Source organism: Monodelphis domestica, chromosome 3, assembly GCF_027887165.1.
Source record: "Monodelphis domestica isolate mMonDom1 chromosome 3, mMonDom1.pri, whole genome shotgun sequence".
Classification (NCBI taxonomy): domain Eukaryota; kingdom Metazoa; phylum Chordata; class Mammalia; order Didelphimorphia; family Didelphidae; genus Monodelphis; species Monodelphis domestica.
This window is the reverse complement of record NC_077229.1, coordinates 63722278-63736165: the sequence shown is the minus strand read 5'-3', so window position 1 is coordinate 63736165 and position 13888 is coordinate 63722278. Positions and strand designations below refer to the sequence as shown.

At 40.9% G+C, this 13888-nt stretch overlaps 1 protein-coding gene across 1 annotated transcript in view; it reads left to right on the top strand.

Annotated features, from left to right (window-relative positions):
• The window catches only part of LOC103102488 (ceramide synthase 4-like), a 56536-nt gene that overhangs the window by 13899 nt on the left and 28749 nt on the right, over positions 1-13888 (top strand). The window contains exons 4-6 of the mRNA XM_056822063.1: positions 8920-9037; positions 12761-12879; positions 13705-13762. Coding sequence (XP_056678041.1) covers positions 8920-9037; positions 12761-12879; positions 13705-13762 — 295 coding nt within the window. The remainder of the gene's footprint in view (positions 1-8919; positions 9038-12760; positions 12880-13704; positions 13763-13888) is intronic.

The following is a 13888-nucleotide window of genomic DNA, read 5'->3' as shown; positions in this document are numbered from 1 at the left end:
AGTTATAGGGGAAAAACAATAGAATTTCAAAACTCAGTACATTCAAAATAAATTCAATCAACCTTCAGTTCACAGAATAATATTGAATCCAGTAATATATGAACTTAAAATCACAAAGTTAAACCTTAAACAAAACAATGCAATAGAATACAGAGATTTTTTTTATAAACCATTGGAGTCTGAAATGCCTTAGAATATAGCCTTTAGTCTCTTCAAAGTTCCTTGTTTTTTTTTGTTTTTTGTTTGTTTTTAATTATCCATTTAAATGTCTATTGTCCGAAGGTAGAGTAGTAAAGGCTAGGCTATGGGGTTCAAGGGATCCGTCCAGGGCCCCATAGCTGGGAAGCATCAGAGGCCAGATTTTAACTAGAGACCTCCCGGCTCTGGGCCTGGCTTCCAGTTTGCTGGGCCACCCATTTTCAAATTCAAAGTTGAATCTTTGGGCTGAGTCTGCTCCCAGACAGGCAGGTAAAATCAATGAAATTGCCAGAAGAGTCAAAAATCCTTTTAAACAGCCCATTGCTTTTTAGGTTTCTGTTTGAAAAGTCTGTTTCTTCTCCTCTCCCTTTTCTCTCTCCCCTGATATGATCCCACAGTGGCCAATACCCCCAGCCACGTGGAGGCTTAGCCTAAGGGAAAATTACCCGTTCTCCTTTCCCTCTGTCTCTCCCCTCCACCCACGTGGCCAATACTGTTACCAGCTGGTCGCAATGAGTCCTGAGCGATCTGCTCCAAGGATCTGGGTGGTGAGTCAGCTGGGTCGGAGGCCAGATGGGTGAGAGACAGACTGCCGGGGTCGGGCCGGGAGCTGGAGCACAGCTCAGGCACCAGGTGAGAAGCCAGGAGCAGAAGCAGGAGCCGGAGAGGGCCGCAGGCAGGAGCTGATCAAGATGGTTTTCTAAAGAGCATCTCGGAGAACCTTGGCTTTAAAAAAAAAATTCTCTAGGCTAAAAATTTTTTGAGAAGTTCTCATCCCTTCGTGGTCGCCATCTGTAAAGATTAAAATTTAGGGGAGATGGGGAGACTGAGGCAGGTAGAAATTAGTTTCTCTCTGCAAGGAGTATTATATTTTTTAGAGGTTTATTAAAGGCTAAAGATTAAAGAATATACAAGTAAGAAACATGTGCCTAGGCCAGAGGCCTAGACAAAATAACCTCACATCACGCAAGAGACGAGCCTGCTCCAAAACAGAAGTCCAAAAAGAGCCAAGAGCCTCTCAAAAGCCTTTGAATCAGCTTAAATACCTTCTCGATCTCGGCCCAGGTGAGATTACAAGGCATTCTGGGGAAGTGGAGCAAAGGCTCATGGGGATTGTAGTCCTGTATTCAAGTCTATTTTTTACAAACCAAAGAGCAAGAAATACCTGAAAAGGTAAATATTAAGGAAAGGGGAAAGTAGAAAAATGTTATCTTCTTCCTTTATTCAAACTCTCTTCTATAAGGACTACATTTTTATCAATCTATGTATACTAACATGTGGGGAAAATGTAATGTATAAATAGGGGGTAAATAAAGACCAAATAGAATAATCTTTCTCACACAAAGATTCACATGGGAAGGGGAGGGGAAGAAAACTCCTATAAGAAGGAGAGGAAGAGAGGGTTTTTTTTCTTAAAACTTAATCTCAGGGAAATCAACTCTGAGAGGGAAAAACATCCAGATCCATTGGGATCTTGAATTCTATCTTACCCAACAAGGGTAGGGAGAAGGGAAAACCAAGGGGGGGAGGGGGAGAGGGAAAACAAAAAGGGAGGGAAAGAGAGGGGGTAGAGGGAGGGAACAAAAAGGGAGGGACTAAAAAGGGAAACATCAAGGGAGGGGACAAGGGGGACTGATTCAAAGTAAATCACTGGACTAAAAGGTAGAGCCAAAGAAGAAAAGGTTAGAATTAGGGAAGGCTATCAAAATGCCAGGGAGTCCACAAATGACAATCATAACTTTGAACGTGAATGGGATGAACTCACCCATAAAAAGTAGATGAATAGCAGAATGGATTAGAATCCAAAACCCTACCATATGTTGTCTTCAAGAAACACACATGAGGTGGGTTGACACCCACAAGGTCAGAATTAAAGGATGAAGTAAGACCTTCTGGGTCTCAACTGACAGAAAGAAGGCAGGAGTGGTAATCATGATATCTGATAAAGCCAAAGCAAAAATAGACCTGATCAAAAGGGATAGGGAAGGTAATTATATTTTGTTAAAAGGGACTCTAGACAATGAGGAAATATCATTAATCAACATGTATGCACCAAATAATATAGCACCCAAATTTCTAATGGAGAAACTAAGAGAATTGAAGGAAGAACTAGACAGTAAAATCATATTAGTGGGAGACTTAAACCAACCATTATCAAATTTAGATAAATCAAATCAAAAAATAAATAAGAAAGAGGTAAAAGAAGTGAATGAAATCTTAGAAAAATTAGAATTAATAGACATATGGAGAAAAATAAATAGGGATAAAAAGGAATACACCTTCTTCTCAGCACCACATGGCACATTCACAAAAATTGACCATACATTAAGTCACAGAAACATAGCACACAAATGCAGAAAAGCAGAAATGAATGCAGCCTTCTCAGATCACAAGGCAATATAAATAATGATTAGTAATGGTACATGGAAAACCAAATCTAAAACCAATTGGAAATTAAACAATATGATACTCCAAAATCATTTAGTTAAAGAAGAAATCATAGAAAAATTAATAATTTCATCGAGGAAAATGACAATGGAGAAACATTCTTTCAAACCTTTTTGGATGCAGCCAAAGCGGTAATCAGAGGTAAATTCATATTGTGACAAGGAAATCACTTTAAAAGGCTGATATATATTAATTTAAGGTCGCAAGGAATTCAGCTATGTAATTCCTAAATGAAAACTCAAGTCAGCCGTCAGCCTTTTATAGAGTTTAATTATAAACAGGAGGAAGAAAGGAATTAGAGAGAGAGAGAGAGAGAGAGAGAGAGAGAGAGAGAGAGAGAGAGAGAGAGAGAGAAAGGGGAGAGAAGGGAATAGGGCTTAAATACCCCCTCTATTTAGGCTGGGCCAAAAGGCCCAAGCCCTTAGATAGCCAGGGCAAAGAAAGGAGATCAGTCCCTATTACTCACGTGACCAAAATGGAGAAACAGTCTCCGGGGCCTCCACCTCCAGCTTTCTTCAGAGCAAGCTTCTCAGAGCACCTCTCCAACCACTCAGAGCCAAAACTCTCCAACCCCTTCAGAGCAGCACAACCTCTCAGAGCCAAAAAACTCTCCAAACTGCTCATCAGTCCTCAGACCCCTCTATCTTTAATGAAACCATCCAAGTTCCCTCCCCTCAGTTCTCACATCTACCAATCACTGTCCATCATTTTCCCTGTGCCAATAGTGGCTCTAGCTTAAGCCAGGACCGCCCAGAGGTCTGTGGCTTTGCACATGTCTGTTGGAGGTCATATTCTCAAATAATTAAATTTTGATCTATGCTGCAGCCCTTCCTAAATCCTGTTACCCTGAGTAGGGTAGAGATTGGAATAATTAAATTTTGATCTATGCTGCAGCTCTTCCTAAATCCTGTTACCCTGAGTAGGGTAGAGATTGGAATAATTAAATTTTGATCTATGCTGCAGCCCTTCCTAAATCCTGTTAGGACTGAGTAGGGTGGAGATTGATTCCAAGTATCTCCATTGTATCAATTCTAAAATCAATCATGACTCAAAGAAATTCCTGTTCTATGCTTAAGCATAGGTCAAAGTCCTTTCCATTGTTCAGCAAAACTGTTTCTGTCCTAAAGTAATCTTAAGAAGGGAGGAGGAGGAACCTCCCATGCCAATGGGGTTCACATTCCAATAGACTATCACTAAGAAATTTTCCAAGTATGAAATTTCCCAATGGTGAAATTTCTAACATTTATAAGTCTAATAAATTTTAAGGTTTCCAATATCCCTGAATGCTTATATTAACAAACTAGGGAGAGCAGAGATCAATCAATTGGAAATGCAAATGAAAAAACTCAAAAGCGATCAAATTAAAACCCCCAGCAGAAAACAAAACTAGAAATCCTAAAAATTAAGGGAGAAATTAATAAAATTGAAAGTGATAGAACTATTGATTTAATAAATTATACAAGAAGCTAGTACTTTGAAAAAAACAAAGCAAATAGACAAAGTACTGGTCAATCTAATTAAAAAAAGGAAGGAAGAAAAGCAAATTAACAGCATCAAAGATGAAAAGGGGGACAGCACCTCCAATGAAGAGGAAATTAAGGCAATCATTAAAAATTACTTTGCCCAATTACATGGCAATAAATACAACAATGTAGGGGATATGGATGAATATATACAAAAATAGAAACTGCCTAGACTAATAGAAGAAGAAATAGAATTCTTAAATAATCCCATATCAGAAAATGAAATCCAACAAGCCATCAAAGAACTTCCTAAGAAACAATCCCCAGGGCCTGATGGATTCACCAGTGAATTCTATCAAACATTCAGAGAACAGTTAATCCCAATACTATACAAACTATTTGACATAATAAGCAAAGAGGGAGTTCTACCAAACTCCTTTTACCATACAAATATGGTACTGATTCCAAAACCAGGCAGGTCAAAAACAGAGAAAGAAAACTATAGACCAATCTCCCTAATGAATATAGATGCAAAAATCTTAAATAGGATACTAGCAAAAAGACTCCAGCAAGTGATCAAAAAGATCATCCACCATGATCAAGTAGGATTTATCCCAGGGATGCAGGGCTGGTTCAATATTAGGAAAACCATCCACATAATTGACCACATCAACAAGCAAACCAGCAAGAACCACATGATTATCTCAATAGATGCAGAAAAAGCATTTGATAAAATACAACACCCATTCCTATTAAAAACACTAGAAAGCATAGGAATAGAAGGGTCATTCCTAAAAATAATAAACAGTATATATCTAAAACCATCAGCTAATATCATCTGCAATGGGGATAAACTAGATGCATTCCCAATAAGATCAGGAGTGAAACAAGGATGCCCATTATCACCTCTACTATTTGACATTGTACTAGAAACACTAGCAGTAGCAATTAGAGAAGAAAAAGAAATTGAAGGCATCAAAATCGGCAAGGAGGAGACCAAGTTATCACTCTTTGCAGATGGCATGATGGTCTACTTAAAGAATCCTAGAGATTCAACCAAAAAGCTAATTGAAATAATCAACAACTTTAGCAAAGTTGCAGGATACAAAATAAACCCACATAAATCATCAGCTTTTCTATATATTTCCAACACAGCTCAGCAGCAAGAACTAGAAAGAGAAATCCCATTCAAAATCACCTTAGACAAAATAAAATACCTACGTATCTACCTCCCGAGACAAACACAGGAACTATATGAACACAACTACAAAACACTCTCCACACAACTAAAACTAGACTTGAGCAATTGGAAAAACATTAACTGCTCATGGGTAGGACGAGCCAATATAACAAAAATGACCATCCTACCCAAACTTATTTATCTATTTAGTGCCATATCCATCGAACTACCAAAATACTTCTTCACTGATTTAGAAAAAACCATAACAAAGTTCATTTGGAAGAACAAAAGATCAAGGATATACAGGGAAATAATGAAAAAAAAAACACATATGATGGGGGCCTTGCAGTCCCTGACCTAAAACTATATTACAAAGCAGCAGTCATCAAAACAATTTGGTACTGGCTAAGAAACAGAAAGGAAGATCAGTGGAATAGACTGGGGGAAAGCGACCTCAGCAAGACAGTATACCATAAACCCAAAGACCCCAGCTTTTGGGACAAAAATCCACTATTCGATAAAAACTGTTGGGAAAATTGGAAGACAGTGTGGGAGAGACTAGGAATAGATCAACACCTCACACCCTACACCAAGATAAATTCAAAATGGGTGAGTGACTTAAACATAAAGAAGGAAACCATAAGTAAATTGGGTAAACACAGAATAGTATACATGTCAGACCTTTGGGAGGGGAAAGCCTTTAAAACCAAGCAAGACATAGAAAGAATCACAAAATGGAAAATAAATAATTTTGACTACATCAAATTAAAAAGCTTTTGCACAAACAAAACCAATGTAACTAAAATCAGAAGGGAAACAACAAACTGGGAAAAAATCTTCATAGAAACCTCTGACAAAGGTTTAGTTACTCAAATTTATAAAGAGCTAAATCAATTGTACAAAAAATCAAGCCATTCTCCAATTGATAAATGGGCAAGGGACATGGATAGGCAGTTCTCAGATAAAGAAATCAAAACTATTAATAAGCACATGAAGAAGTGTTCTAAATCTCTTATAATCATAGAGATGCAAATAAAAACAATTCTGAGGTATCACCTCACACCTAGCAGATTGGCTAACATAACAGCAAAGGAAAGTAATGAATGCTAGAGGGGATGTAGCAAAGTAGGGACATTAATTCATTGCTGGTGGAGTTGTGAACAGATCCAACCATTCTGGAGTGCAATTTGGAACTATGCCCCAAGGGCGACAAAAGAATATCTACCCTTTGATCCAGCCATAGCACTGCTAGGTCTGTACCCCAAAGAGATAATGGACAAAAGACTTGTACAAAAATATTCATAGCTGCGCTCTTTGTGGTGGCCCAAAACTGGAAAACGAGGGGATGCCCATCAATTGGGGAATGGCTGAGCAAATTGTGGTATATGTTGGTGATGGAATACTATTGCTAAAAGGAATAATAAAGTGAAGGAGTTCCATGGAGACTGGAACAACCTCCAGGAAGTGATGCAGAGCAAGAGGAGCAGAACCAGGAGAACATTGTACACAGAGACTAATACACTGTGGTATAATCGAACGTAATGGACTTCTCCATTAGTGGAGGTGTAACATCCCTGAACAATTTGCAGGGATCCAGGAGAAAAAAAAAAACACCATAAGCAGAGGATAAATTGTGGGAGTAGAAACACCGAGGAAAAGCAACTGCCTGAATACAGCGGTTGAGGGGACATGACAGAGGAGAGACTCTAAATGAACACTCTAATGCAAATATTATCAACATAGCAATGGGTTCAAATCAAGAAAACATGTAATGCCCAGTGGATTTACGCGTCGGCTATGGGGGGTGGGGGGGAGGAAAAGAAAATGATCGATGTCTTTAATTAATAATGCTTGGAAATGATCAAATAAAATATAAAAAATATATATATATATAAAAAGAAATTATATGAATATACTTATCAAAGGTTTTTTATACAAATAAAGTCAGATTTAAATAAATGATTGTACTATGTGCCAGGCCCTATGTTGGTCACTTGGAATACAAAGAAAAAATAAGTCTTTGCCTTCAAGAAGCTTGCATTCTTTTGGGAGGGGAAATGGAGCAAGGTGTACCCACACATTCATATACTACAATTTGTCAGGTCCTCGATTACAGTGGAATCGATACACTTTCATTTTTTTCTAGTGCAAAAGTATTGCTATGAATATTTTGTTATCTATGGGACTTTTTTGTTTTGCCTTGGAACTCACTGGGATATATAACTAGCACTGGGATGTCTAGGTAAAAAGGTAAGGACAGTTAATGACTTTTCCCACCCAAATCCCCAACAGTTTAATGAATTCATAGATTTACCAAGATTGTATTTATGCATCTGTATTTCCATTGGCTCTTCAAAATGGATTCCTTCCATCTTTGCTCATCTTTGCCGACTTGGGTTTGAAATGAATCTTCAGAGATGTTTTTGACTTGCATTTCTCATTACTAGCAATTTGGAGCAGGCTTTCATATAGCTTTTTATACCTTAAGTTCTTCTTTGGAAAGGCAAAACATTTATCAAATGTTTATGAAATGTCAACTACTGTCTATCAAGCATTTCTGAGAATTATTTCACATATAAATCCTTTGACCTTTTAGGTATCCGGCAATTATTTTTATTGCATATTTTTGGATTCTCTACTTATCTTAAATATCAGACTTTTATCAGAGTTAGTTGATGCATTCTCACTTAATGTTATGTGTTAAGTATTATATTTTCCCTTCATTTATTTGTATTGATTTTCATTCCCTTCCTAAGGTAGCATGGCATTCTTTTGCTTAGTTTTGCTTACAGTTTAATCCTAGCCTAACTCCATTATTTCTCCCACTCCGACCTCCATGAGCATTAGTCTTAGTCCAATTCCTCATTCTCTTGGGAAACTGAGCCCCAACAAGTCACATGATTTGACTTATCTATACCCTTGAAAATCCAAGTCCAATACCATTGCCTCCAGAAAGCCTTTGCTGATCTTCCTCCCACTACTAGTAAGGACCGACTATCCAAGGACCCCAAAGTGTCCTTTTATTTTTCTGAGTTATCTAATGTGCTTATCTTGGGATATTATGGATATCTGTCTGCTCCCCACCCAACAGCCTGAAAACCCTCTGAAAACAAAAAGGAAATCTTCTCTAAAATTTCTTTTTCTACCCTCCCTGCATCAAGAATAGAATTTTCTATACAGGAAACACAAAACCTGTTGAATGGAGAAGAATATTTGCTCTTTGGCTGCAGGACAGCTTCTTAGGGGGCCTTTCTGATTAGGCACTCATTTGCAGGAATGCTCCTACCCTGGTCCTGACAGTCCAAAGGCCCTCTCCCAGAAATAAGAATGATGGCCTTTTTTTCCCCAGGTTCAGCACCCTGTATGTGCTCCCATAGAGACACCTCTGCCCCTTCATGTAGCCTTTACACATCCCTTCCCACTCTCTATCTTCTTTAGACTGTGCTGAGTTAATTCAGTTGGGCCAGTTGGTGGGCAAGATTTGGCTAAGGGGGCTCCAAGGGTCAGGAATGGTGGGGCTGGGGAGGGGCAATATGGGTATATGGATCAAAGATGGGATGGGGGAAGGGTGGACACAGCTTCTGGGTCATGGATTTCTGACTACTCATCTCTTCCTGCCTCCTTTCACAGGACCGTTGGTGTATTTCTGAGCAGGGTCATGGGTGTTCGTGACCACCTTAGATTAAAGCCTGACCCCAACCCCATATTGGAGTCCTTTTTCCAGACTCAGAGTCAGAATCCCAAAGAGGTGAGCAGGTTCCGGGTTTAGATTCCATGAAGAAATCAGATTTTTCCAAATACCTTCAGGAGTAGCTATTGTTTTACTGGTTCTTGAATAGGAAGTAGAAGATAGGTGTTGTGGGGTGTAGAGGCGAACCCCTGGGGTTCAGGAAGGGTACCTTTTGCAAGAATGCAAGACTCCAAACTTGGCTCAAAAATAAAAAGAGAAATTTATTAATATGGAAAGGAATGTTGAATCTGACCGGGGGCAGCATTGGTGGAAGCCTGCCTCCTACGTGGAACAGCCTGGATGGAAAAGCTGTCCCCAGAGGACATCAATTCTGCGGTTTTATACTCTTTACAACAGTGAGGACATGACTCTGGAGCAAAGGATTGGGGGAAGGGTTGCCCAAGGGCATGGGGTGGTTCTCATGATTTGGAGGGCAAATGAATGTGTTATGGGGGTGCAGATGTGTACCCCTGGGATTCAGGAAGGATACCTTTTGCAAGAATGCAAGACTCCAAAACTTAGCGTAAAAACAAAAAGAGAAATTTATTAATTTAGGAGGTAATGTTGAGGGTGGCCAGGAGGAGAGCAAGGTGGAACAGCAAGATGGGGAGCAGTTCCCTGGGAGGACAGCATGAAAGGGAAGGCTGTTCCTCCATGGGGACAGCATGGATGGAGAGGCTGTCCCCCAGACGACATCAGTTCTGGGGTTTATATACTCTTTAGATGCTATGTCATGGTGTGGACGCGACCTAGAGTCTTGGTCCCTCAGGCATTTGGTGGGGTGAGGTGGCCATCTGACTGGGGTCTGCCTGGAGGCATAAAAATTCCTTAACAAACAGATATCTTGAGATGTAGCCTGATAGGATGGAGGTGTAATCTGGAGCTGCATCTCTCTGTCCATATGTAATCATTGAAATTACATAGTATTTCTTGATACCCCGAGGTATATATTTTATAAAGTTCATTAGGATGGGTAGACAATCATTCCTAAGTAACCTGGCTGCATGGAGCCTAACCTGCTAGCTCCTTTCTCATTTCCCCCTCACCTCCTGCACTGTCCCTTCTCCTCAGGCTTCCCTCATGCTCTTCTGGTCCATCTCTCCCTTTCTCTAGTTGGTCTCCCCCTCCTCTTCGTGTTGGTCTCCCCCTTCTTGCCCCAGACCTTAACTTTTATTGATGCACAGAACGTATCCCGACGCAAGCTGAGGCAAACCTGGCACAACTGTGGTATGTCAGGAATGTTTGATGGACAGGCAAAGTTACTCAGGAAGGGGGAGGGGATGAGCTTCCCTGACACACATAATAGTTTGCCTGAGTTTCTGGGGGTACAATGCCCATGTCAAATGAGGTGTGTCTCTTTGTCCATCTCAAATCAATGGGACAGTCAAGGGAGGGTCATCCTCAAGGTCAGATGTTTGGGGTTGGAAGTCTGGAGGATGTAAAGGAGCAAAGGAATTGCCCCGATAATAGTTTGACTGAGTTTCTGGGGGTACAATGACCATGCCACAGGAAAGGAACCCAAGATTGGTTCAGACATAGATTTTTTTGGTGCTATCATCTCCATGGGAGAATCAAACTCTGCCTAATTGACACTAGGGAGAACTGGACAGTTCACAAGGCCTGGGTTCTAATCTCAGCTCTACCACTGATTTGCCAAGTGAATCTGGCCAAGCCACTTCAAACTAAGAGTCAATTTTCTTATCTACAAAATTAGGATGTTGGACCTCATGATTTCTAATATCATTTGTAGATTCCATATTCTATTTCTGATCATATCAGTCTGAATATTCAGACATGCTGTACAACTGATCCTATCATAGGGGTGTCACTTTAGACAACAGCCAACCAACCAAGTTGGTGCAAATGGAAGATTATCTCAGACAGAAGACACCAGCAACTGGGGAATTAGGAAAGGAAGCCTCCAGAAGAAGTGTAATTTGATCTTCATCTTGAAGGAAGCCAAGGCAGCCAAGAGGCTGAGGGGAGGAAAGAGAACATTCTAGGCAAGGGGACTAGTTAATGTAAAAGGCACAGAACATCACTCTGGAAGCTGAATGGAGGATGGATTACACTGAGGAGTGTCAACTGGAAAAAACACAGAACTCTTAAATAGTCAAAATCACTCTTTAATCAAGGGCAAAAGGGGTTCAGAGGGGCTCTCCACATGAGACTGCACAGAGTCCGAGGACTGAGCTCTGGCCGCCCTGGTCACTGACCCCTGGGAGTGCCACCGCTCAAGATGTACTGCAGGGAACAAAAGGATTTGGGGAACCTATATACCATTTGGGGAGTCCCAGGGCAGGGAAATATGATTGACATCACTATAGCTACAAAGAAAATGGGAGTGTTCAAACTACACTGACAGGATACATTCAAGCTTAGGAAAGGAATCATAGGTAGAGACTACCTAAAACAAAGAGGGTCCTTAGCATATGCTTAGTCTCACTCAACTAGGATTGTCATTCCCCTGAGTGGCCCCCACTGGGTCTGAAACTGTTAGCCTGGTAGATTCCCTTCAGGGTAGACTCCCATGGGAAAAGGGAATAAGTACAAGCTTTGGGGGTCTCCAACCTATAAGCTAGTCCTAAAACTTGGTGCTCATCAGATCCCACTAGGCCACAAGTTTGGGATTCCTAGATTCTATGTTGACAGGAGAAACTTGAGGCAAGAAGATCCACCAGAAGGCCACATCAATAATCCCTTCTACCGGAAGCCTTCCCTAACCCCACTTAATTCCAGGCCTTTCCTTCTATTAATATTTTTTCCTATATAGAACTTCCTTTCTGTATATTTGTTTTATCCATCCAGTTGTAAACTCCTGGAGAGCCAGGACAATCTTTTGCCTCTTTTTGTATCCCTAGCACTTAGTACAGTGCCTGGTACATAGTAGGCATGTAATAAATGTTTATTGAGTTGAATTAATTGAATGAGGACCCACACAAAGGTAGTGGCTTGGTGAATGGTGAGAAATTTAAACAAGCAATGTTGTAAAGATAAAAACAAGACTTGGAAAGAGATTGAATATGTGGAATGAGTTCAAGAAAGGGGTCATGGATGTCCCTGAGATTCTGAACTTGGGTGAGTGTCTGGGAAAATGGTAGTACCTTTGATAGTGTATCATCTGGCTGGCTAATAGTCATGAAATGCTTTCCATATTCATCTCCACCTCTTGGAATCCTTATCTCCCTTCAGGGTTGAGCTCCAGGTTGAGTTGTGTTCTCCACAAATTACTTCATATTTAATTTGCATTTTCATATCATATGTGTTTCCCCCTAGTAGAAAACAAGCTCTTCAGAAAAGGAATATTTGGTTTTTGGTTTTGCACCAGACCTGGCACAAAGAAAGGACCTAATTTTTGCTGAGTTGAACTGAAATCTGCCTGCCAAATTAGATTCTAGAACATACCTCTTCTTTGTCTCCTTTTCAAGAACAAGAGCCTTGCAGGGATCAGTGTGTGACTTGGAGGATGCTTTGCCTGAAGAACCTACTCAGTGCTTTGGCTGGGTTTGGGGTGGGGTGGAGCACAGGCAGGTAGTGAGACAGCTTCCTGGCCTCTGCCCATGGATACTAGGCTTAAGTCTTCTGGACTGAAGCATGTTCTCTGCCAGACTGTGAGTGGAAAAAAAGGTCCCTGAGGTCAGGTGAGCACCTCTTGTTGAGGGATCCTGAGAAAACCAGCGGGAGAAGATGTGTTCTCTATAGTCTGTGAGATGAAGGTCTCCCCTTTCCCTTGATCCCCAGGCTCAGCTGAGTCACCTGGCCAGTCAGTGTGGCCTTTCAGTAAGGCAGACCCAGCGCTGGTTCCGACGTCGAAGGAATCAAGCACGACCCAATCTGACAAAGAAGTTCTGTGAATCTAGGTAAGTCCTTGGTTGGGGGTGGCGGTGGCTAATGAAGGATTGGCATTGTTCTGTCTGGTTCTGGTTCAGGTTCCAAGGAGGAGACACACACGGTAATGCAATACACAAGAGGTACTTTATTCAAGCTATAGCTTGAGCCTCCACAAGAAGTGGAAGACCACAAGCCTTTCCTAGACCTGGCTTATATAGAAGGGCTAGGGAGGGCGGGTTGTCCTGAAACCCAGGCACCAAAAGGGAAGACACATCAATCTTAGTTTCTGTTACCATTTCTCTTTAACATATGGTCATGGTGACCTAGGTCAGGTCAGTGAAACCTGAAGTCCTGAGATAGCATATTCTTACTACATAAATAAGGACATGTCAATCTTAGTTCTTGGGACAAGGGATCCATTAGGGGGTGACCTGGAGGGCAAGTTCCCATGATATCAGTCTGTTTCTTCAGCTTCAGGGTGGTGAAAGTGCTTGGAGAGGAGCAGATTAGAGCTTTGGGATCAGACTACTGGAAAAGAAGGAGCCTCATTTGTTTATTGTTAGTCAATGCCCTATAATAGCAATCTTATCTTCTTTTTTTTTAACCCCTTACCTAATATAATATTGTGTATTGGCTCCAAGGCAGAAGAGTGGTAAAGGCTAGGCAATGGGGGTTAAGTGACTTGCCCAGGGGCACACAGCTTGGAAGTGTCTGAGGCCAGATTTGAACCCAGGACCTCCTGTCTCTAGGTCTGGCTTTCCATCCACTGAGCCACCCAACTGCCCCTCCCCCTTTTTAACAATCTTATCTTCTTGTTCCTTCCTTATCACCTCATCCTCATTTTGTATTTTCAGTTGGAGACTTTTCTTTTATTTTTCTTCTTCCTTTGGAATCTTCCTCGCCATCTACAATGTGAGTATACCCTGTCCCATCCTCACCAGAGAGACCTTCATACCTCTCTGTCCCATCCTCCTCTGCATTTTTCATCTTCATATCCTCATTATCTCTCTGATTCTTTCCACTACACTGTGATTTGTT